Source organism: Lissotriton helveticus, chromosome 6 (genome assembly GCF_964261635.1).
Source record: "Lissotriton helveticus chromosome 6, aLisHel1.1, whole genome shotgun sequence".
Lineage (NCBI taxonomy): Eukaryota > Metazoa > Chordata > Amphibia > Caudata > Salamandridae > Lissotriton > Lissotriton helveticus.
This window is the reverse complement of record NC_136067.1, coordinates 1,835,361,283-1,835,385,460: the sequence shown is the minus strand read 5'-3', so window position 1 is coordinate 1,835,385,460 and position 24,178 is coordinate 1,835,361,283. Positions and strand designations below refer to the sequence as shown.

At 45.2% G+C, this 24,178-nt stretch overlaps 1 protein-coding gene across 2 annotated transcripts in view; it reads left to right on the top strand.

Moving 5' to 3' along the window:
• INTS7 (integrator complex subunit 7) overlaps positions 1 to 24,178 on the top strand; it is a 303,638-nt gene that overhangs the window by 191,980 nt on the left and 87,480 nt on the right. For both annotated transcript variants that reach the window (XM_078649744.1, XM_078649742.1), the window contains exons 13-15: positions 2,393 to 2,599; positions 2,908 to 3,102; positions 11,957 to 12,060. In XM_078649744.1, the coding sequence (XP_078505870.1) occupies positions 2,393 to 2,599; positions 2,908 to 3,102; positions 11,957 to 12,060 (506 nt within the window). The remainder of the gene's footprint in view (positions 1 to 2,392; positions 2,600 to 2,907; positions 3,103 to 11,956; positions 12,061 to 24,178) is intronic.

The window sequence follows — 24,178 nt, the reverse complement described above, 5'->3', positions numbered from 1 at the left end:
CGAGAGATGCTCGGTTAGACCCCCTTGTGAGGCTACAATCGGCCTCCCTGGTGGATTCTGCTTGTCCTTATGTACTTTGGGGAGGTAATAGAAGGTAGGGATAGTGGAACTTAAACATCTAAGACACAGATATTCATCGGTGCTGAGCATATCAACATTGTACCACTTTAAAATCATGTCATGATAATCAGTAATACTTTGATTATACGTCCTATCATTGATTTGCATGTATGTCTTGATGTCTCCTAATTGGCGTAAAGCCTCTGTTTCATATTGTGTATGAGTAAGCAGCACAATATTACCCCCCTTATCAGAAGGTTTGCAAACTAAAGAAGGGTCGTCACACAATTTTTTCAATGCCAATTCTTGTATTTTAGTAAAGTTATTTTCCTTATTAGTGTATTTGTTCACATATCTCAGCCGCACTAAGTCCTTGATTACTGCCTGAGAAAAAGTATCTATGGCGTCCGTTCCCATCGATGGCATGAAACTGGAGGCAGGTTTAAAAGTACTCGCTCCTCCTCTTTGTTGTATTTCCATATCCATCAGTGATTGGGTATTGCTAATATTTACCTCCATACCCTCATCAATTTCCAATCTCAAACCTTCCAATGTTCTCACTCCCTCCAAATCACTGCATCTCAAACCACCCACCTCCTTGTCCCCTCCCGTCGTGGGTTTCACAGGGTGAGGTTTCATTTTAAAGAATTTGTACAGTTTCAGTTTGCGGGTGAACTTGAAAAGGTCTATACGTGTTTCCTGATGTGCACTTAAATAAATACATATTGTTGTATATATTTCACATTATATCTGATTTCATAAAATAGATTCAAACATATTTTGAGAAAACATAATCATTTTATACACAAAATTATTGCAACTTTTTGTGAGCATAGACAACAAAAGGACAGAAAGCCACTGGTAGTGATTTGCAGAATACCACCAACGCATTTCGGCAAATGCCTTCTTCAGGATTGTTCTTTTTACCAGTGAGTGCTGTATATAATGTTCCAAAACGTATTATCTAGATGCTTTTTATTCTTATGTAGAAGACGGTGTGAAAAAGTGAACCACTTAATCAATCAGCTGACTTTTACCGGATCTTATCACAAGGTTCTTCCTAGTGTGAATGATCTTCAAGTTGATGTCGCATGACGCAAACAGACACATTTCTGTGCGGTGGCCATTATAAATATAGCAAGGCACAAGAAGCATCTTTCATCGATATAAGAATCCCCGAAAAGGGACTGATCTCTAAGTGGACACAGTGTACTGCCTATAGGGAACGCACCAATTCAGGTCATCGTCATTGACTAATTCTCAAGCTGAAACAGCTCTCTGTATACAGAGAATAAATCTATCAAGGCCAGCAACTTGAAGATCATTCACACTAGGAAGAACCTTGTGATAAGATCCGGTAAAAGTCCGCTTATTGATTAAGTGGTTCACTTTTTCACACCGTCATCTACATAAGAAGAACAAGCATCTAGATAATAAGTTTGAGAACATTATATACAGCACTCACTGGTAAAAAGAACAATCCTGAAGAAGGTATTTGCCGAAACGCGTTGGTGGTATTCTGCAAATCACTACCAGTGGCTTTCGGTCCTTTTGTTGTCTATGCTCACAAAAAGTTGCAATAATTTTGTGTATGAAATGATTGTTTTCTCAAAATATGTTTGAATATATTGTATGAAATCAGATATAATGTGAAATATATACAACAATATGTATTTATTTAAGTGCACATCAGGAAAGTGAATAAAGACCCATTGTATATTTTGTATATTTTTTATACTGCAAAAAACCCAAATATTAATAAAAATTAAATATATGTTCGAGGCATATGGGCTGCAGATGGTACATACAGCGCTCATTAAGCTAAGAAGGGTCTATAGTTAACGCACAGTTTTTTGGTATCAATAGCACTGAGCCCGGTGCTATGCTCTTTTCTAAAATATGTATGTTTGTGTTATACATGTAACTGGGCTATATATGATGAAAGGTATGTCCTTTGCCTCAAGTACACAACACAGGTTGTCAGTAACACATACACATATATGCCATTCTTAAGCACACATGTTCATACATCCTCAATGACACACGTGGCAGGCCTGTTGTAGTGCCCTTAGTCAAAGTATTTTGTTCAGACCATAGTATCTGACTGTATGGACATTAGGCTTAAAGTCAATGAAGCTGGGGATGTGGGTGTCTGGTACAATGTGCAAGTTGCTTAGCCTTCAGTAGCTCACAGTGATTTTCACTGATCAGAAGTAGCTCCTACAGAAAAGGTTGAAGACTCGTGATCTAGATCACCAAACATGGTACAAACTTGTTCACTCCAGCCACAGGCCAACCATCTACCACAGCCTTTGCCTCTCTTTCCTCTTAGGGGAATCATGACATGGCGCGAGAGCTCTACCAGAGCCTGCTGACTCAGGTGGCATCAGAGCACTTCTACTTCTGGCTGAACAGTCTAAAGGAGTTCTCTCAAGCGGAACAGTGCCTGACTGCCCTGCAGGAGGAAGATTATGGCTTGGCACTCTCTTGTATTGCAGAGTCTCTAAAGTATTATCACAAAGGAATTGCCTCACTGACAGTAAGTACATCCTGTGTGAAATGTTGATATGGATAGGTAGCAAATAGCGCCAGGATTGAAAATGAGCATTCCATGGCATTTTAGAAATGACATTTTTAAATCTGTGTGACTTTCACGTTTTGTCCATCTCCTTTAATCTTAACATATTTCACTTTATTTGAAAGCAGATTACATTATTACAGGCTTGTATGAAAAAGTTGGACCTTATTTGTAAAGAGCATTTGTCCCAGTAAAGATCCACAACACACTATCTTCCTATGACTCCTTGGAATTAAATTATAGCTAAATAAGTTGTTTTTCTGTTTCAGGCTGCCAGCACTCCTCTGAATCCACAAAGTTTTCAATGTGAGTTTGTCAAACTCAGAATTGACCTCCTTCAGGCCTTCTCTCAGCTCATCTGCACATGTAACAGCTTAAAGACCAGCCCTCCACCCGCCATTGCCACAACAATTGCTATGACGTCAGGAAGTGAACTACAGAAATGTGGGCGTATCTCCAACCAGGTACTCTTCCCTGCCTTGCACCCAGGCCTCCACATTACTGGTGTAAAAAAATCTAACTATTATTTAATGTTGTGTTCTTGTACTTCTGACAGAATTCCAGAAGATATTTTCATAGCGCAATCGATGCTTAAAACACTGTTCACGATTTCACATGATTACTTCTAGATTGCAATTGCTATTTATATAATGAACTTTGCAAATATAATCTCCACTTTACCCTGAAAAGCGAAATAGAGTGTATGTAATGAAAAATGTGAGTTGAGTGTCCCTTGTGGAAGGTCATTTGTAGAGGTTATGCATGTAGGGCTAGAGGGAGTGTGGAAATAGGGCATTTTTCGTCTGCAAAACCAAGTCTTGAATGTTATCAGGCTACATGCTTGTCAGTGAGATGACCTTCAAGATTATTACTATAAGACATTGTTGTGCAGATTGATTTAGGTAGAATGATAATTACCCCTGTCAATGAGCAAGACTGTGAATGAGCCTTTGGTGCCATCAAAGGGCTAGATACATATACAATTAGAGCACATTTTCCTGGCTTCTTTCTGTGGTGTTCAGTTGACATTTTCGAACTGATTATCCAGACTCTTCATGTTTTTTTAAATTTATTTAGGGCTCCTTCAGAATTCTCCTGTCTTGGCTCATATGTTCATTCTTTTATTTACAGGGAGCTTGGAACTGATCCTATTTACTTATGGGTGCTGATTTAAAGCATATCTTCAAAATTGTTATCTCTGCTTTTGATCCTGTTTTTGACAACTAGTGCATACATATCTCTCCCCCTAACATCCGCCGGACATCTCAGTGATACTAAAGCCACATGTAGAACTTTTACTAGTCTCAGTTTTATTGATTCGATGTAAGCTACTGTAGATGAACTATTCACATTCTTTAATTGCCATAAAATTGATTTGGCACTCAGTGCAAGTACTCTGCACCTGTGGCATTGTGCTTTCCTCTTGATTGTGCTTAATAATCCATCCCAATGGTCACCTGATCACACTAAGATATTGGCCACCCTACCGAAGTGTCCACTTTACTTCCTTGGTTGTTCCCCTCAGGGAAACTCTCAACGCTTATTGCTTGGTTAGAAAGTTGATACTTTAAGGTAATGAAACTATTCATGATGATATGATCCTCCAGGTGTGTCCTAGAACCAGTGGTCTTCATACTTTGTAATGCACCGCCCTACACACGGCCATTTAAAATTTGTTCCAATGACAAACTTATTTTCCCACAATTAATCTATAAACTGTTAAATACTCCAGTTGAAGAGTATTTTTGGTGATTAAGAGCACACCTGCTAACAAATAAAGAAAAAACTGACATTTAGTTTATTTTCAATTTATAACAACAAATAAATGCAATATAAAACATAGCAAGAAAGCGAGCATTTTAGGCAGGATCATAGCTTAAGGTGGTAGTTTCAGTTTTAAATGAATAGTCGGAAATCCGTGTTCTGTATTACTTTTTCTTACAATTAATACTATTTGAGAAATAAAAAATATATTTATAAGCAAAGGATCACAATATGTGACATAAACAGAAGTTGTTGTTAATTTGTGCTTTTTATGTTTATTCGCATCGTCATACCACCTTCACTGGTTGAACATTTAGATCAGACCATGAGCTCCCTGGTAATTATGAACACATTTAACAATTCGGATATTGCAGTTATGTACAGATATCCCATTTAAAATCACTCTCAAATATATGTTTGTCAACATGCCACCTAAATGAATCCTTTACCAGAAATGAGGGAGTGAAGCCTGGGGAGTTAGGTGGAGGCCACAGTTTGACCGCTGCTGCTAGCCAGGAAATGACAGATAAAGGGCGTTACAGAGCTTTGTATAAAATGTCTCACAACCTCTCTATTTTCTTTCACTAAGTAGCACCAATATTCATCTGTATGACATGTCCTGCATTCCCCAGGGGCACTCTAACAGCTCATTTTGACCATAGCCTTGTGCCCCATGCCTCACACTCCTTCACACCCCAGTAGGGCCAACCCAAAACAGCTGGAAAACTTTTGTCATAGAAAGTAATTTATGTGAGTGGCCGCATAATGTGTTTCATTGCAGATATGCTTGACGGAAGTCCTCTGGCCAGACCCACGTAGAAACTCAGATTTTGTGATCTTTACCCTACCTGTACCACAACGACTAAGGTGTTTAGTGATCTCCATTCTAACTGTACCACAACCAATGAGGTGTTTAGTGATCTCCATCCTAACTGTACCACAACCACTGAGGTGTTTAGTGATCTCCATCCTAACTGACTGTACCACAACCACTGAGGTGTTTAGTGATCTCCATCCTAACTGTACCACAACCACTGAGGTGTTTAGTGATCTCCATCCTAACTGTACCACAACCACTGAGGTGTTTAGTGATCTCCATCCTAACTGTACCACAACCACTGAGGTGTTTAGTGATCTCCATTCTAACTGTACCACAACCACTGATGTGTTTAGTGATCTCCATTCTAACTGTACCACAACCACTGATGTGTTTAGTGATCTCCATTCTAACTGTACCACAACCACTGAGGTGTTTAGTGATCTCCATTCTAACTGTACCACAACCAATGAGGTGTTTAGTGATCTCCATCCTAACTGTACCACAACCAATGAGGTGTTTAGTGATCTCCATTCTAACTGTACCACAACCACTGAGGTGTTTAGTGATCTCCATCCTAACTGTACCACAACCACTGAGGTGTTTAGTGATCTCCATTCTAACTGTACCACAACCACTGAGGTGTTTAGTGATCTCCATCCTAACTGTACCACAACCACTGAGGTGTTTAGTGATCTCCATTCTAACTGTACCACAACCACTGAGGTGTTTAGTGATCTCCATCCTAACTGTACCACAACCACTGAGGTGTTTAGTGATCTCCATTCTAACTGTACCACAACCACTGAGGTGTTTAGTGATCTCCATTCTAACTGTACCACCACCACTGAGGTGTTTAGTGATCTCCATTCTAACTGTACCACAACCACTGAGGTGTTTAGTGATCTCCATCCTAACTGTACCACAACCAATGAGGTGTTTAGTGATCTCCATTCTAACTGTACCACAACCACTGAGGTGTTTAGTGATCTCCATCCTAACTGTACCACAACCACTGAGGTGTTTAGTGATCTCCATCCTAACTGTACCACAACCACTGAGGTGTTTAGTGATCTCCATTCTAACTGTACCACAACCACTGAGGTGTTTAGTGATCTCCATCCTAACTGTACCACAACCAATGAGGTTTCAGCCCGATGTACGGCATTGACACCATTGTGATCACCACGCCTGTACGTACCATCTCTACTCTAATATTTACATGCTTACACACCTGGTTATTTGTAATTCAGACAGCAAATCCAAGAGGATTGGCATTCTTTGAAAAACTGATATTTTCCTCTGCCAGCTTGGCAATGCGATCTAAAATGCAGTCTGTCTCTCAGGCCAGTATGCAGTGCCCTTTTGGACATTACTACCACGATCTTGCTGGCATTCTGGAGGATCTTAGGGCCTTTCTCGCCCAGACAGTACATGACGGGCTGGAAATGGCTAAGTGCGTTATCCGCGCCTGTCTGGATGCAGCACATTGAATTGGCAATGCAGTCGGTATCAGTGTTGCCCTTTGTAGACATGCCTGGAATGAGGTCTGCTGGTTTCTCCGGTGAACTACAGACTGGACATGCTCTTTGAAGGGTCTCCCCTCTTCGAGGAGAAGGCGGACTCCTCTCTTGAATGCTACTGTGTGTTCTTGGGGCTTTAGACCCATGCTTTCCTCTGGGCTATTCTAGGGGGCAGGCTTATAGGCAGAGGCAGCCTTCCCAATCAGTGATGCAATAGACAATCCAGTCTTTTTGGGGCTGATGGTGCGAAACCATCAATCAGTGTGCAGGCCAGCTGGGGCATCAGCCCCCTAACTCCTCTTCCCTTGCTACAGCAGCCACCAAACTTCTTTAGTTTACCCTTAGCAGTGCATGCCCACCCAGTGGACGGCAGATCCATCACTTCCGCTCAGGTGGGCAATCCATCACACCTGCTACACAGACTGAATCATTCCATGACTGGCTAAGGCTGGAACCACTGCTTTAGCTAAAAGTGTCTGTTTTTTATATCTGCCAGGCTGCGACATGGGCAGTAGTGTATACATTCATGAAACACTACTGCCTTGCCAGTCGGGTCTGTCGGGAAGGATTCTTTGCCTGCTCAGTTCAGCAAGACTTCTTGGGTTGAGAACACTTCACATAGCCTCCACCTTGGGGGAGGTGCTTTGGTATCTATTTAAAATTTTTTGTAATTGCTGTGCCCAGTAACAAACCAAGTATAAATGCATAAAAATAGATAAATGCATATTTTTGATGTGCAACGTCCTATTTCGCACCATTTTCATAATATAGTAATAATTTATGGTCGTTGGTCCCCCATTCCCTCTTTTATTCAAAGTTTTTGCCCCAATCCCAGCATTAAATACAGGTCAAACCCCATCTGTTTTTATGGTTTTCCTAATTGCAGCAACTGCAGAGTAGGACAATATAGCCAAATGTAACACCTCTACATACCTTCAGCTAGCTTTCAACCCATCAGTTTTTCCCAGGGGTCTCCAATCTGTTCTGTAATACAAGCTACTTATGTTAAATGAAAGTCATTCTGAGCTATTCATATTTATTAGTGGTGTGATACTGACCACATCAGACGATGCTATTACGAGCCACCATAAGAAAGATCACCAGCAGTGGTCACCTCTTTAGGCAGGGTTGCCAGCAGTAATGTAAGAGGCTTTGTCAATGCAGAATGCCTCTACATGTTTAATACATAACTGCCACAGTAAGTAATACGTCTCCGTAACGCACTATGATTTGTCACTCGAATATAGCTTGAAATGTATTTTGAAATGCAGTGATCTCTTTTTTTTCCTTTCATACATCAGCTTATGAGTTCTGAAAATACACATATTTCCATCTAAAAAGCTTCCAGTTTAGTAGGTGGGGCTACACAAAAAAGAGCTACTTACAGGTAGCTGAAGAGCAACCAGAGCTCATGAGTAAATTGAAAGACAAGCCTGATGTGGGATAAACTAAAAGATACTGAGCAAGCTTAAGAAATCTGGCTGTCATATTTAACTTTTGTCTAAAACTCTGGAAATACCAGTTGAGTGTGCACACAACGTAAGTTCCACCACCAAATTTGTTGCATACACATTGACTGTGCACATTTTCATGACCACCACTGATAGTTGATCACTCGCATCAGTGTTTTTAAAGTATACAAATGTGAAATGATTTGATATAAAATTGTAATAATATGCATCTATCATATTATGTGAAATACTGCCTCTATTGTGAACTGTTTTTCTTGACACAGTAGATTTATATTTCCATACCTATAAATATACAAGTAATTTGTATTACACATCTCGATGATTAAAAAAAAAAAAAAAAAAAAAAAGGGTTTTCTTGGTGGTGACGGTCATTTTTGGGTCTGCAAAACCGAAAATTGTTAAGTCTTGCCTCATATCACAAAGGAGCTTCCCTTCCTTAAGCTAATGGTTTGGGCCGTCATTGGAGATGCAGTGCTACATTTCACTAGTGGTGGAGGTACACTGTTTTAGGTGGGGAGGAGGAGTGAACGAATGTAATAGATGGACTATATTTGAAATGAACCTAGAACCGTAAGACCGAAATCAATTTCGTCAATAATGTGTATTTGTACTATTGAAGGGTAGTGTGGTGGCTGAAGCGTTAAGGGCCTTTTTATAGCGGGAGAAAAGGGCAGCTGATTAACTGAATAGTCCTCAGAAAAATGGCAAAAAATAATTCTTATGTATATATTTATGTATGCATCTGATAGAGCGATGACAGAATGTTTGGAATGGAAAAGGATCCTGAATTAAAGAACACAGTTGCTATAGTGCAAGCAAAGAGCAATATAAGGGTTGTATTAAGACATTATTTGTTGGTCACGTTTAGTTTCGAGGCCGTTCTACAAAATGCTCACCTTTTTCATAGAAAATAAAACCTCCTCCTGCGGGTGCTCCGGTGATGTCGGCTTAAAGGGTGACCCTGTGCCTGGGTCAGGGAAACAGTCACTGGGTCCATGAGCCCAGAAGGCACTGCTGGATCCCCAGACTCTTTGGCCTGTACCAATCCACATTTGTTGTTTGTGGGTTGGTAATACTGAGGTCAGATTACTCTAGTCTGTTGCAATAATTCATTGTTTCGAATGGAATAAACCCTTGTCCACCTTCTGAAAACAAGCCTAGGCAAATCCAGTAGGTCTCGCCTTGTTAACCTATTGGTTTTGTCAATGTTTTTTGCCAATGCTGTGCAAAATCAGCCCCACAAAAAGGATGTATGATACGGCTGCTTCATTCTGTAGATGCTTGCATAAAGACTGACGTGGGTGCCAATTTTTAAAACATTTTAATTTTTTATTTTATTTAGCGGTTTAAGGTTGTTGACGCCTTTTAGATCATGAAATAAAAATATTTAATGTTTCTTGTGCAAAAGCACTTTCTGTATATTGGAGACGTGGCCCTCCAAAATAAATAAAAAATATATATAAATGGCGGTGTGGGATGTATGAGGATTGGTTGTGGGTAAAAGGGGAGGGAGGTAACAGAGGGTGACCAGGGAGCAACTGAAACACTTTGGTGCTTTGTAGGATAGCAGAGAAGGCCTGCAGCAAATAGCAGCTGTCGGATCCTCAAAGAAGTAAAATTAAATGTACTTCAAGGATCACAAGTGGCAGGGGAGCAGTGGCGGAAGGGTTAACGGTCTGGCAAAGAGGTAGCAACAGGTTGGGGGTGTTTGAATGGAAGTAAGCAGCACACGAGAGAGAGCAAGAAAACACATGCAAACTTACGGAGTGTTTAATGATGAACGTAGTTCCCTGTGAACAGTGGAAGGACACAAGTCATATAGTCGGAAGGAGAGTAAAATAGCTATGCTCTATGGAAGGGACTAGCACAAGAAGAGAAAGGAAAGCCATCAAGTACGAAGCAAGCAAACGACAGTGACGAAAAAGCTAGCAAGTAGGCTGGGGTGATGCAAAACTCACGAAGTTTTTGGTATGGTCTACAAGAGATGTTTCCAAAACAGACAGCTGAGATCTGTAGGTGAGAAATTAAGATCCAACAACTGAAAAACATTTGAATGGGTGAGGTGTCCATTCAGTCATGTAAGGCATGGCTGAGGACCCTAGCCTCAGTTGATGCACAGCTGAAAACACAACGTTATTAGGGTATACAAAATCAAATGTTCCCAGAGGCAACATTTAAACTTTGAAGAAACATTAAACACCTTTTTAGTTCATCCTGTCCTGTTGTCCTATTTATGCTGCTTCACAGCGTTGTAATTGTAAGTAATTGCTTTTTTGTTTTAATGTATGTCATGTGGCATTACTTGTGGATTTATATTAAGGTGTGCATTTTGCATTGTGTGATCTATTAAGCTGTGCATTTACATTGTGTGCTTTACAGTTGTGGGGAACCGTAAATGTTTCAATTTCTGCAAACATGACCGCTACTGCAGGAGCCCTCTGCTGATGCCTCACACCCTGCCATCACTAAAAAAACATAGAATAAATAAAACGCCTTGCTCAGCAACACTTGTAATCAAACAAAACTGTGTTGAAGGAAGTGAAAATATAAATTAGCTCTTCTGAAAGTCGGTCTTCATTTTGTTTTAACCAAACAAATTCTACATCTTTGTCATGCTGTGCATGATCACAATTGCCTCCGGTATTAAAGTCCATATGGTTACTGCATTGAGCCTGGGGTGTGCCAACCAGAATTTTACTAGGCGGTCTAAAGACTAATCATCAGTGATAGGAAGCCTGGCATGGCTGTAGGGTATATGAACGGGGTTGACCCAAAAACTAGTCACTGAGACCTGGGTAATCTAAGTACTGAAGAGAAGGGGTCTCAGTGTGAGAGCAATAATTCTACTAATAAATATTGAGAAAAATGTATCAACAATGAATGAATCCAACATTGTTTTAATTCACAATGAGGAACAATATAGAGAATATATTAACATTTTGTCAATGCATAAAGTAGGTTGAACAGTGCCCAGGAGGGGAGGGGAGAAAGTGATAATGTGAGGATGGTGTGGTAAAGGTATTGTGACAATAAAAACAAGAAAATATCAAAAAATTACATTTGTGTTTTCATTACACTACACAAAGGATGGTTCACTATGCCAATGTATACAATTGTCATACTCCAATAATGCAATCAATATCGAATGTAGGTAAGGAGTTGACGTAAAGGGAGACGTTGTCGACGTTTCGACCCTCTGGTTATCGCAGGGTTAGTCGAGCCCTTGCAGTGGGGTCTTCTTCAGGACAGGGAAGTGGGCAGGCAACCGTTAGACTTGGCACTCTGTCTTATCACTGCTTATGTCATCAGGATTAATTGTCATAACAAATAGTGAGTCAGTCCTTACTTCGATGGAGATAAATAAGGGAGAGGCGGAGAAAGAGGCCAGCCGTGGGGCGGCGAGACAGTCAATTTCAGCGTCGTCCAAATGGATCGGCGATGGTTGATAAATCCGTCGCGTTGTGCCAGTAATTATCGGGTTAGTCCGGCGGGATCAGTGATAATTGGAGTTTAGGGTTCAACCTCGTTTAGTTAGTTGACCGGTTGCCGATTAGATCGGGTAACACAAAGCACTCGCGTCTGACGTCAACGGCTGTAGGCAGCCTGTGGCCTTGCACATGTATGTGCAATGTTTAAGAGCCTGCTGGATCACAAGGGCAAATGTGCAAAAGCACTGCGATGGCATGTGAGAGACTTTGAATCAAAGTAATTCGGTAACATTTGCCTTTATTTATTTTAACAGATGCAGCTCTCCATGGACGAATTCAGAAATCTGGCCACGCGATATGGTGATCTCTATCAGTCATCGTTTGACGCAGACTCAGCAACTTTGAGAAATGTTGAACTGTATCTTTTTTCAGTACTGCGCATTTCATTGCTTGTGCTCTTATTTTACTGCTGCGTTGGGTGTTTGCGGTGAACAAGAAGGCTCATGGCTCTAAAATTACTTTAAATAGGTGGGTATATCTACAAACAAAAGCAAGCTTTGGAAAGAAAATGTGTCTGACTTGTAGGTGAAAGTGCTTTTTCATTTATTCATAAGTTTGTGTGGTCTATGTGGATGAATGAGTGGGGAAGTGCGAGAATGAGTCCTTGGTTGAAGCATGGATGAGTGAATGCATCTGTCAGCATCTGCATAAATGTGCAGAGTGCCTCGGCTGAGCAGTGAGTGAGTGCGTGCACCTAGTTCAATTAGTATAGCTAGCTACTAGAGGCCAAAGCCATAGTGGACTATGTAGAATGATATCAAATGGTAGTTGGTCCAAGCGAGGAGAGGGGACATAGTGGAGCAGACTACCTCTGGAGTAGAATGTCTTGGGCCTTGCAAGGTTTCTGCTGATTATTGAGCTGATATGCTTGTGTAAATAAAACCGACATCAGAGATGTGCTGGTAGCTACAAAGAGTATGGTGGCAAATAAGATGAACCTACAAGGATCCGGGTACTTGGTGCCACTGCTGAGATGTTACTGTTGCATTGCTGTAGGTTCGTGGACCAGCAGATACAAAAAAAATGAGGTGGCTGATGAGGTGGAGATTCCTCACTGCACCGAGGGGACCAAGTGTACCCAGGCGTGTGTTGAGAGTGGGGCATGTCACAGACACTGATGTGCATGGCTGAAGATCCTAGCCTCGGTCAATGTATTGCAACTTGCTGCAGTGCTGCTGGGGAAGAGCGCAAACTGACCCTCTTGCTTAATCAAGTTATAACAACTAGTTCATATTATCCTGTAATAAATTAACCAAACTGAATAATAGAATCCCGCATCAGTGCTGGTTGGCATTCAATTTTTACAGAAAGGGGAATATTTTGTGCACTTTTAGACAAACATCCAAGAAGTGTTTTTTAAAAATATATATATATATTTTTTATTTTATGAGTTTTATATAGCGCAAAGTTTTATCAGAGCGCTTTACATACTACCAGTTGTGTTACATGAGGTCACATTAATTTTTTGTTCGGCATGGGGAGATTAAGTGATTTGCCCAGAATCACGGGATGTTCAGCGTCGTTGCCGAGACTCGAACAAAGTTCCCCAGATTCGAGGTCGACCGCCCTAGCCGTTAGGCCAGCTCTTCTCCCCTAGTTATAGTGTTATTTATTTTCAGCCCACAAATGCTCCCATTTTGTCCCCGTCAGTATTTGGGCAATAAATTGAGTGTTTTAGGTTTGGCTTGGCAGTGCAGCCTGACCTTATGTGATCAACAAAAAAGTGTTTTCTGAGTATTACTAAGAGAGGTGCTTAGGCTACACCCGCATGTTGGTTCACCTGAGGACAATATTTGATTGAGCTAAATTTGTATGCTTCAAACAACTTCTTGTTCTGCACTTTTTGGCAGGTGGCAAACATTATTCTCGATAAAGCAGATTTGAGTTGGTTATGGTGGCAAGCCAATGATCTTGGCTATAGACTTGATCTGTTTATTTTGAAATATTATGAAAAAGGTACGAGACCTGATATATTTATTGTGAAAAGCATATGTTAAAGTTAATAGGCATTTATAGATGGATTGTTATTATTCTATATTAAAACATACAGATTTTTTACATGGACTCTCTGAGGTCAAACTGTGATGCTAGCTTGAAGTTTTGCAATACAGTACTCCTCAGTAGGAAGGGATTTTATTTTGTGTTGACAGCTGGAATTTTTTGACGTATTTGTTATCACTTTATACCTGATGATTGCCTTGTTGGAAAACTTATGCCGAGCACAGTAAGTGTGAGTTGGTTATGCCATGGGCCAATGATAAAGGCTATATGCCTGATAGTTTATTATGAAACATTACAATAAAGGCAACGGATTTGACATATTGATCGTGTAACGCATATATCTAAAAGAGACTATTAGTTATGGATTCCCTAACGTCGGGGTCGATTATGATTGCGGTGATTAAGCATCCTCCGGGCCGGTGGAAGCCACCGCCGGCCCGGAGGATGCGGAATCACCGCTGCGGACCTTCAAAACACCCTCCGCCAGATTATGATGGCGGTGGGATCAGCGGCGGACGGCAGGTCTGTCCGCCGCTGATCCACAGGGTGTTGGACGCAATTTGGTGGCGGTGTCTGCAAGACACCGCCAGCCAAATTACGATGGGTTTGTAAACATGCTTTTCCATGGTGGATTTACCGCCGTGAAAAAGCATGTGGACAATAGCTTCTGGGGGGCCCTTGCGGGCCCCCAGGGTGTTGGTGGGTGGGGGGTGCACATGGGGGGTACCTATGGTAGCCCCCTGCATTTGCATGCACAAAGTGGCAGGCACCGCGCGTTGCCTGCCGTTTTGTGCATGCAAATGCAAAGCATGCATATTTAACATTGCGGCGGGTGCTGCTTAAAGCAGCACCCGCCGCAATGTTAACTATACGGGATGTGACCGCCAGGGTGGCTGTCACATCCTAATTCCAACAGAGGGAACGCCGCTGCCCCTGTGGATAGTCCCTCCACCTCGAGGGTGGCGGATGGACGCAGGTCCGTCCGCCATCCTAATAGGCGCCTTAGAGTTACCCCAGGTGTCAGACTGGATCCGGAGAATTTTTCTTCAGCAGTACCCCTGTGCGTCAGTAGGTGGCGTTGGTCGACTCCGCGTTAGTCGTTGGCGTCGTGATCACTGGAATTGCGGTATTTACTAAGACGCCGCCCCTGCGTGCTGACGTCAGTTCTTTCTTTTTCCTCACCAGCCAGCGCAGATCCGGAGAGAGCGGTATCCTAGTCAATCTTTGACTAACTGTTTTTTTGACTATTTATCCACTTCTTTTCAAGTTGCTTGACTCCTGGTGCATAGGGATGTCACATCGGTGGACCGGCATCAAGCCTTTGCGGGAGCGGTCCCAAAAGCTTCTGGAGGCCCGGCAGTCTGCTACGCGCCGCTCGTGGACCCGGTCGAGAGGGAGGTCGCGGGACCGGTCCCGGAGCCACCACCATCACTCCTTGTCGAAGTCTTCGTCTTCAAGTAAGCTGAAGCATAAGAAGAAGGCGAAGAAGCACCGTCGCGCTTCGCCTTCTCCCCGTCTGTGGCCGACAAGACGAGGGATGTGGACGGTCGCCAACGGAGCCTGCTGGGTCAGCTCCGAGTTTCCCCCCTTTCCAGGAGCTGGAGCGACCGACTTTGTACATTTTACTTAGCTCTCCACTCCACCTTTGGGAAGCCTGACTCCGCTGGCGTGCCTTTGGGCCCAGCAGACTCGGTTGGGGGCTCTAGGCCTTTGCAGCCGTTGGCGCCGCAGGGCCCCCAAGGATCCAGGCCTGGATCCGGATCGGTGCCGGTCAACCTCACGACACCTCCTCCGGTATCGAATCCATTGACGACACCTCTGCCGCCTCGGACATTGGTTGGATCCCCAGCCAGCGCCGACCCAGGCCTCCACTTCGACATAGATACTTAGCCCGACCAACGCTGGTTCAGGTGCCGACTGCCACTTTTGTGCCAATTTTCTATCCTGGTGTTCTTTATCACCCTGAGTGACAGCCAGGAGAGGGGAGGAGGACAGAGAGGGGTCTGTTGACCCTCTTGCAGCCCAGCACAGGGGATTCTCCGGGCGACTCCATTTTCCTCTCCCATCACCCTATCCCTCAGAGCTTGGTTGTCCAAGCCTCTTCCTCCAAATGCTTGTTCCCTACTGCTCTCCCAGATAGAGAATCCAAGAAGCTGGAACACCTTGGGAAGAAGATGTTTTCTTCCACCAGCTTGGGACTGCGGTTTCTGAACACTGCATGTCTATTGGGCTGTTACACTCACTCTGTGTGGGATATGGTTGAACAGATGCTGCCGCAGTGCCTGGAGGAGGCCCTCTCCGCACTCTCCCGTGCGGTTGCTGAGGGGAGAGATGCAGCAAAGTGCGTCATTCGCAGCGGACTGGACACGCTGACTCGCTAGGCCGGACTATTTCAACGTCGGTAGCCCTGAGACGCGCCGCTTGGCTGAGGTCCACTGCCTTATCGGGTGATGACCAATCTACACTTTTGGACACTGAGCGCTTTAAGGAATCTCAGGCTACCGCCAGGTCCGTGGGCCTCGGGACGACATCTCACCCCATGCAGTCTGCCTTTCGTGACTACGGAAGGGGTGCCCCGCCACGTTCCTCCCAGGCCACAGATCGGCGCAAGCTGCTCAGTCTCTGCGCTACCGGGGACATGGGACCCAGCGTTGTGGGTCTGGGGGGTGGGGGCAGGCCCGTGCCCCCTCTGCAGCAGCCTCCAAGCCGTCCTAGTCTGACCTTTCAGGGCCACCAGTTGCCAGAAGGCGGCAGGGTCCGCCATCACCTCCCCCACTGACAAACCATCACGTCGGACAGGTGGGTTTTGCAGATAGTCCAAAGGGGTTACTCCCTCCCCTTCGAGACTACCCCTCCATCCATGCAACCGCAACTCCATTGCATGTCGGAGGATCATTTGGCCCTTCTCTGCCAGGAAGTTACAGCTCTCTTGGCCAAGGGAGCTATCGAGCGAGTTCCTGCCCCTGAAATAGGTCGTGGTTGTTATTCCCACTATTTTCTGGTGCTCTAGAAGGACAAAGGCCTGCGTCCTATCTTGGATCTCAGGAACATCAACCGCTTCCACCGGAAGGAGAAGTTCAAAATGTTGACATTGGCCCAGGTCCTGTCTGCCCTTGACCCTGGAGACTGGATGGTAGCGTTGGACTTGCAGGACTCCTATTTTCACATCCCTGTCCTTCCTGCCCACCGGCGTTACCTACAGTTCATGGTAGGCCACGAAAATTTTCAGTTCACCATGCTCCCCTTTGGCCTTTGTTCACGAAAGTAATGGTGGTCGCAGCTCATCTGCGCAGATCAGATGTTCCAGTCTTACCATATATCGACGACTGGCTGTTGTAGGCGAGTTCGCCCCAGGCTGTCGTCTCCCACCTCCAGACTACGGCGGACCTTCTGCACTCGCTGTGTTTCACTGTCAACGTGACGAAGTCACACCTGATTCCCTCTAAGAAGCTCCTTTTCATCTGGGCAGTTCTGGACACAGCACAGTTTCGGGCCTATCTTCCCGAGCAGCGAGTCCAGGATATTTGGGTTTTGATTCCGATCTTTCAGTCCCTAGTCCGGGTCTCGGTCAGAATGACTCTAAGGGTGCTGGGCCTCATGGCCTCCTGCATCCTGCAGAGCCCATGTGGGCTCAGCAGTGGGACTTGAAGTTCCAGTGGGCCCGGCAGATGGGGAATCATTCCGATTGCGTCCAGATCTGGGAGGGCACTGCACTCCAACTGCAATGGTGGCTGACGCACCATGATTGGGTCAACGACAGATCCCTCTCCCTTCCCCACCCAGAGTTCACAGTGGTGCAAGATGCATCACTTCTAGGGTGGGGCGGCCACATGGGGAAGACGGAGATCAGAGGGCTCTGGTCTCCGGCAGAGTCCGGGCTCCACATCAACCTTCTGGAGCTCCGGGCAATTCGCCTTGCCCTAAAGGCATTCCTTCCCTCTGTCACAAGAAGAGTAGTGCTGGTGTTCACGAACAACACCACCGCTAGGTGGTATTGCAACAAACAAGCCGGGTGGGGTTGTGGACCCTCCGTCAGGAGGCCCTTCATCTCTGGAAGTGGCTGGAACATCAGGGAATGACCCTGGTGGTTCATTACCTGGCGGGTTCCCTGAACGCCAAGGCAGACTAACTCAGCCGCCTGTGTCTGATGGATCACGAATAGCATCTTCACTCGGAGGTGGTGCAAAGTCTCTTTCAGCAGTGGGGAGAGCCTTGGTTAGATCTATTGGCCACCAAAGAGAACGTGCAATGTCTGCAGTTCTGTGCAGTGGAATGTCCACGCGGCAATCGCTTGGCGAAGCTTTTCTTCGTGAGTGGTGTTACGTTCTTCTATATGCCTTTCCACTTATACCACTTCTGCCCAGAATGCTGAAGAAGATCAAGCGCAACTGGGCCCAAGTCATTCTTGTGGCTCGGGACTGGGCCTGAAGAGCACCCAAGCACGCTCCTCCACAAAGCCTGTGCAAACCCAGCCTCAACGCGGCCACGGACTTGGATTCCGCAGGGGCGGGTCTGGTAACGAGCGAGTGGGTCAGTCCACCTCCACCCCGCTGCTTCCACCTCTAAGCCTTCCTAATCCGAGCTTCAGGGCACGCCGGTAGGTGGCAGGGTCCGTCACCACCTCCACCACTGGCACGAAATCACATCGGACAAGTGGGTGCTGCAGATATTCTGCCAAGGTTACTCACTACCCTTTCTGTCATCCCCTCCAGCCATGCCACCTCAGTACCACAGACTGTCGGGGGATCATTTGGCTCTTCTCCGCCAGGCAGTCACGGCCCCCCTGGCCAAGGGGGCCATTGAGTGCATTCCCGGTCAGGAAGTCTGGAGTGGTTGTTATTCCCACTACTTTCTGGTCCCTAAGAAGGGCAAGGGGGGCCTGCACCCCATCATGGACCTCCAGGACGTGAATCGCTTCCTTCGGAAGGAGAAGTTCAAGATGCTAACTCTGGCTCAGGTCCTGGCTGCACTGGACCCTGGAGACTGGATGGTAGCGTTGGACTTGCAGGACGCATATTTTCATATCCCCGTCCTGCTGGCCCACCGGCGTAACCTACGATTCACGGTAGGCCAAGAGCATTTTCAGTTTGCAGTGCTCCCCTTCGGCCTTACCAGTGCCCCTCTGGTGTTCACGAAGGTGATGGCGGTGGTCCCAGTTCATCTGCGCAGGTTAAGGGTGTCCGTGTTCCCCTTTCTAGACGAGTGTCTGTTGAAGGCGGGCTCATCCCAGGCAGTTGTCACACACCTCCAGACTACGGCCGAGCTCCTGCATTTGCTGGGGTTCTCCATTAATGTGCCGAAGTCACACCTGAGTCCCTCTCAGAAGCTCCCTTTCATCGTAGCAGGTCTGGACTCGACACTGTTTCAGGTCTATCCTCCCGAGCAGTGAGTCCGGGATATTCAGGCTATTATTCCGCTCTTTCAGACTCTATCCTGGGTTTCAGTCAGGATGACCCTCCGGCTTCTGGGCCTGATGGTCTCCTGCATCCTGCTGGTGTCACATGCCAGATGGCATATTTTTATTTATTTTTTATTTATTGAAGTTTTGTTTAGCGCTAGCTGGACCCGGGGGTATCAGAGCGCTTCACAGCAAATAGAGATATGCAGCGGGGAAAATAAACATAGAAAAGCAGGAATCGGGAACAACAGGTAGGAAATAGAGTCTGTAAAGCAGCAACTTGAGCGCAGTATGGGACGGAGTTCAAGAGCGAATCAATCGGCTCTGGATTGAGAGAAATATCGGACTTCACCATTAGGCGTGGGGTTCTCGTTAAGCACCGGAGCGTTCAAGGAAGAGGGCTTTGAGTAGCGATTTGAATTGCGGGAAGGAGGCGGTCATTCTGATATGGGGGGGTGGCGTTCCAGATCCTGGGAGCATTCACCGCAAAGGATTTATTTGAGGTATTGCGTTTCTGTGATTTCATAGGGATGAGTAGTAGTGTGTTGGAGCTTCTGAGGTTCCTGGATTGACCCGCCCTTTTGAGTTTGGTGTCCAGGTATTCTGGTTTGCCTGTATGCAGGGCTTTATGTGTGAGGCAGGCTGTGCGGAAGTTAGCTCGTTGGTCAATTGGGAGCCATTTCAGTTCTTTGAGTGCCGGAGAGATGTGGTCATATTTCTTTGTTCCTGAGACCATTCTTGCTGCTGCGTTGAGGGTGGAGGTGAGAGGTCCCAGGTGCGACTTGGCTGTTCCAGTCAGTGCAGAAATGCCATTGTCAATTCTGGAGAGCACAAGTGCCTGCGTGGCCTGTTTCAGATCCTTGGGGGGGGGGGTTAATTTTATAGAGAAGTTTCAGGTTCATGAACACGCTTTTGGCGGTTTTAGAGATGTGATTATTCATGGCCAGTTTGGGGTCGAGAGTGATTCCTAGGGATTTTGCGGAGTCCGTTGGCGTTATAGAGACATTGAGGGCATTTAAGGCTTTGAGCCATTCCACTATTTGTGGGTTTTCATCTTTGTTCGAGATTAGGAGTACTTCCGTTTTCTCTTCATTCAGTTTGAGGTGGTTGGCTGAGAGCCAGTGTTGGACCTCCATGAGTGTAGCATTTAATCCTTGAATGTCTGCAATCGAGGTGGTTTCCAAATAGAGTTGAGTGTCATCCTCGTAAAGGTGGAAGGGGATGTTGGATTTCCTTAGAAGTGAGGTGAGGGGTTCCATGTAGATGTTGAAGAGTTGCGGGGAGAGTACTGATCCTTGAGGGACTCCTCTGCTAAGGGGGAGGGGGTCTGATTCGAAGCTGTTGATTTTTATTCTTTGAGTGCGGTTGTTAAGAAAGGAGGAGAACCATTTTAGGACTGTCTTTTCGATGCCCGCTCTCTCTCGGAGGACATTAAGTAGGAGGGTATGGTCTACTGTGTCGAACGCAGCCGAGAGGTCAAGGAGAATGAGAAGGCTACAATGGTTTGAGTCGAGTGACATGTGGAGATCATCAAGAACATTTAGGATTGCGGTTTCAGCCTTTCCTGAACCCTGATTGGAGAGGATCCAGTAGATTAGAATTTTCTAGATGTTGGTTTAATTGTGAAAGCACACATCTTTCCAGAATTTTGGCTAGGAACGGAAGGTTCGAGACTGGCCTGAAGTTGTTCATGTCCATGAGGTCAAGGCCAGGTTTTTTCAGCAGTGGTGTGACTTGTCCTAGTTTAAGGCAGTTACGTTATATTCATTTGTAATGCGCACGACTCACCCTGGGGCATCTCGGCGCAGTCCCAATGATACAACCCTAAACTATTCCAGAAGAAGAGGGTACCCAGAAAGGCTTTAAGATGCTTCCTGAAAGCGGCGTAACTGGGAAGTTCCCTTATGGATTGGGGTAAAGTATTCCAATACTTTGGGGCCAGGAAGGAGAAAGCCATTCCTCCAGTTCTTTGTAATCGGATGCGAGGGACCTCAAGAAGCCCGGCCGTTGAGGATCTAAGCTGATGGCCTGGCGCGTACCTTTTTAGCTTCAATTGTAAGTACAGAGGGCCTTGACCCTTCAGTGCTTTAAAGGATAGGCAGCAAATTTTGAAAAAAGAGCGTTTCTTAACTGGCAGCCAGTGAAGTGATTTTAACAGCGGCAAAGAAGGAGTGCCTGCCGGCATATTAAGAATCATTCTTGCCGCGTGTTTTGTATAACCTGTAATTTTTTCAGGAGGGTGGAACCCACCTCCGCAAGAAGTGCATTCCCATAATCCATGCCACTGGTAACCATTGCATGGATGAGTGTTCTGCGATGGTTAGTGGGAATGTATGGAACATTTTTCCTGAGGAGGCGAAGGTTATAATAACAGGAGCTCACTGTGGCAAACACATGATCACGCACTCTGGAGAGTTCGTGATCCAGCTGCACTCCTAAATTCCTTACATGTTCCTTGGGGACCGGGGGCACTCCCAATATCTGTGGCCACCATTCATTGTTCCAGCTGTTGGTTGCTTTTCCCAGCAGCATTACCTCCATTTTTCCCGGATTCAATTGGAGGAAATTTAGGGACATCCATTCGGATATAGCAAGCATTCCTGATATGAAGCGCAGCCTGTCCACTTCTGGATTAGGGCCAATCTTGAACAACAGCTGGGTGTCATCAGCGTAAGAGACTGTCTCAAAGCCGTGGGCTTCCACTACCTCAGCCAAGGGGGCGAGATAAACATTAAAAAGCGTTGGACTGAGGCAGGAGCCCTGGGGGACACCCTTATCCAGCGTTGTTTTCTTTGATTTTAAGTCAGTCAGGGATGTAGAGCTCGCTCAAGGAGCTATTGATGATTTTGCCCCATATTGGGGCAAGAGTGAGCTTCAAATCCTTTGTCAGTCTCGAGGGAGTGAGATGAGGGTTTCGCAGCGGCGATAAGATTGCTTATCATTTCTTCCTTGACCGGCTGGAAGGAAGACCAGCGGATAGACTGGGTTATTGTGGGGGTGGCGTTGGTTGCAGGACTCGAGCTGAAGGAACGATCAATTTTGGCGATTTTTTTCATTGAAAAAGCTTGCAAAGTTGTCGCACTGGGTCTTGGACGCCCCTAATTTGGCTGCCTTAGGAATGGAGGTTTGGTTCCTAATGATGTTGAAGAGTTCTTTGGGGCGGTTTTTGGCATTATCTAAAGCAGAGCAGAAGAAGGAAGATTTTTTGCTTTTGATGTGGGTATAGTTGTTTTTGCGTGCTGCCTTGAGTTGGGCCCGATGGATGGCGGCGGGGTTGTGTCTCCAGGTTCTTTCCATGGATCTTAGGTGTCTTCTTTCATCATTAATGTCAGTAGAGAACCATGACCTAGAGGGAATGCTTCTGGGTTTTTTTTGTTTCAGAGGTGCCAGCTGATCCAGGGCGAGCTCAAGGTTGGAATGGTAGAGCGAGGTGAGTTCCAAGGTTGAGAGGGACTCCGTTGTGTTCAGGAGGAGAGTGCTGAGTCCTTCCTCTAGCTTGTCTCGGGGGACTCTGAAAGTGTTCCTGACCCACTTAGGGGGGGGCTTGAGTGGGTGGGAGGGATAGGGCCGGCTGGATGATATGAAAGAGAATGATGTGGTGGTCTGACCTGTCCACCGGGATGATGTGATCAATCGAGACCACATTTTTGTTCGCAATGATGGCATCCAGGGTCGCTCCTCTGTAATGCGTTTCCTCTGAACAGTGTTGGATCAAATCGTTTTGATCCAACACTGGCGCAGAAAGTCGTGTACAGAACAGACGTCAGCGCGCATGGGTGGCGCCTAAGTAGCCTCCGTGACATCATCCCGGCGCTAACGACCCCAGTAACGGACGCGGAGCCGCACGACGCCACCTACCGACGTGCAGGGGTACTGCTAAGAAAAAGTTTTCCGGATCCAGTCTGACGCCTGGGGAGTATTCTAAGGTAAGGAATCTATCACTAACTAATGTCTCTTACAGATATATTGTTACACAAGTAGTAACTTGTGCGTTAAGTATAAACATTACATAGTTTAGTACGAAATTGTGTTTGATTTTGAGGTAGCTATAGCAACTGAAACATATATCCAGAAATAGAGCAATTTGCAGTTCCAGGTTTCACCTTTTGAAATCATTACAACACATTGTGACCTCAGTAGGGTTGTTGGCAACTACTTCCATTTCTTTCTACGTCAGTTGCAACTTTCATACCAGGAACACCTTTTCTCGGTTTACTATAGACTGCGGGTGACCCCAGTCGGATATCTGTTCAATTTGTCTGTGTTTGAGTGATCCCTGTGACAGTATCCCTACAGAACATCAGCCATAATTAACAGTATAATGTATATGCAGGGCTAATCCCACCTCTTTCCCGATTCATGGCTGCTGCTGAGACAAAATGTTTTATTTATTTTTTAATTACCAACCAAGCATCTGTGGGTACTTATGTTAAGATGGGTAATTTTAGTATGATTTGTTCAGGTTTTTTTGTATAAATAAAGTGTTAATTCTCTATAGTCAAAATAGTTTGTTTGCCTACTGCTTAGGATGTATAAGCAATAACATTTATTTGGAAGAAAAAATATAAGAAAGAATAAAGCATTTGGGTCAACATTTATAATTGCTTATGCTGCTGAATAGTTTGGTAGGTAGGTTGTAATGATGATCAGGGATGAATAAGACGATACATTGACAATACGTTTAGCACAATATCTGAGATTTTACATAAGCAAGACATATGCAGTTTACACAGGTCCAAGGCAGAGAGGGAGGGGCTTACGAAGGTGGCAGCCATACGAGTCCTTGCGATTGAAGAGGCAGGCCTTGTGAACAGATATAAATATATTATTATGAGTATCGGGTCCATAGTTTTCCAGGGAATCTTTTGTCATAGGAAGCTTCTAGAACTTCAAAGAACTTGAATCTGGATTAGGGGTGGGGTTGGCAAAAGAAACTTGAGGTTCTCAGATCGCAGTACTCATGCTCAGATGCAACGGGAGAGGTTCTGGGAGTGATGGCCAGCAGGGTGAGTTAATTTCAAAAAGGGGTGGTGATGGACAGAGTATCTGAGTTAATCAGAATACTCCTACCCAGTCA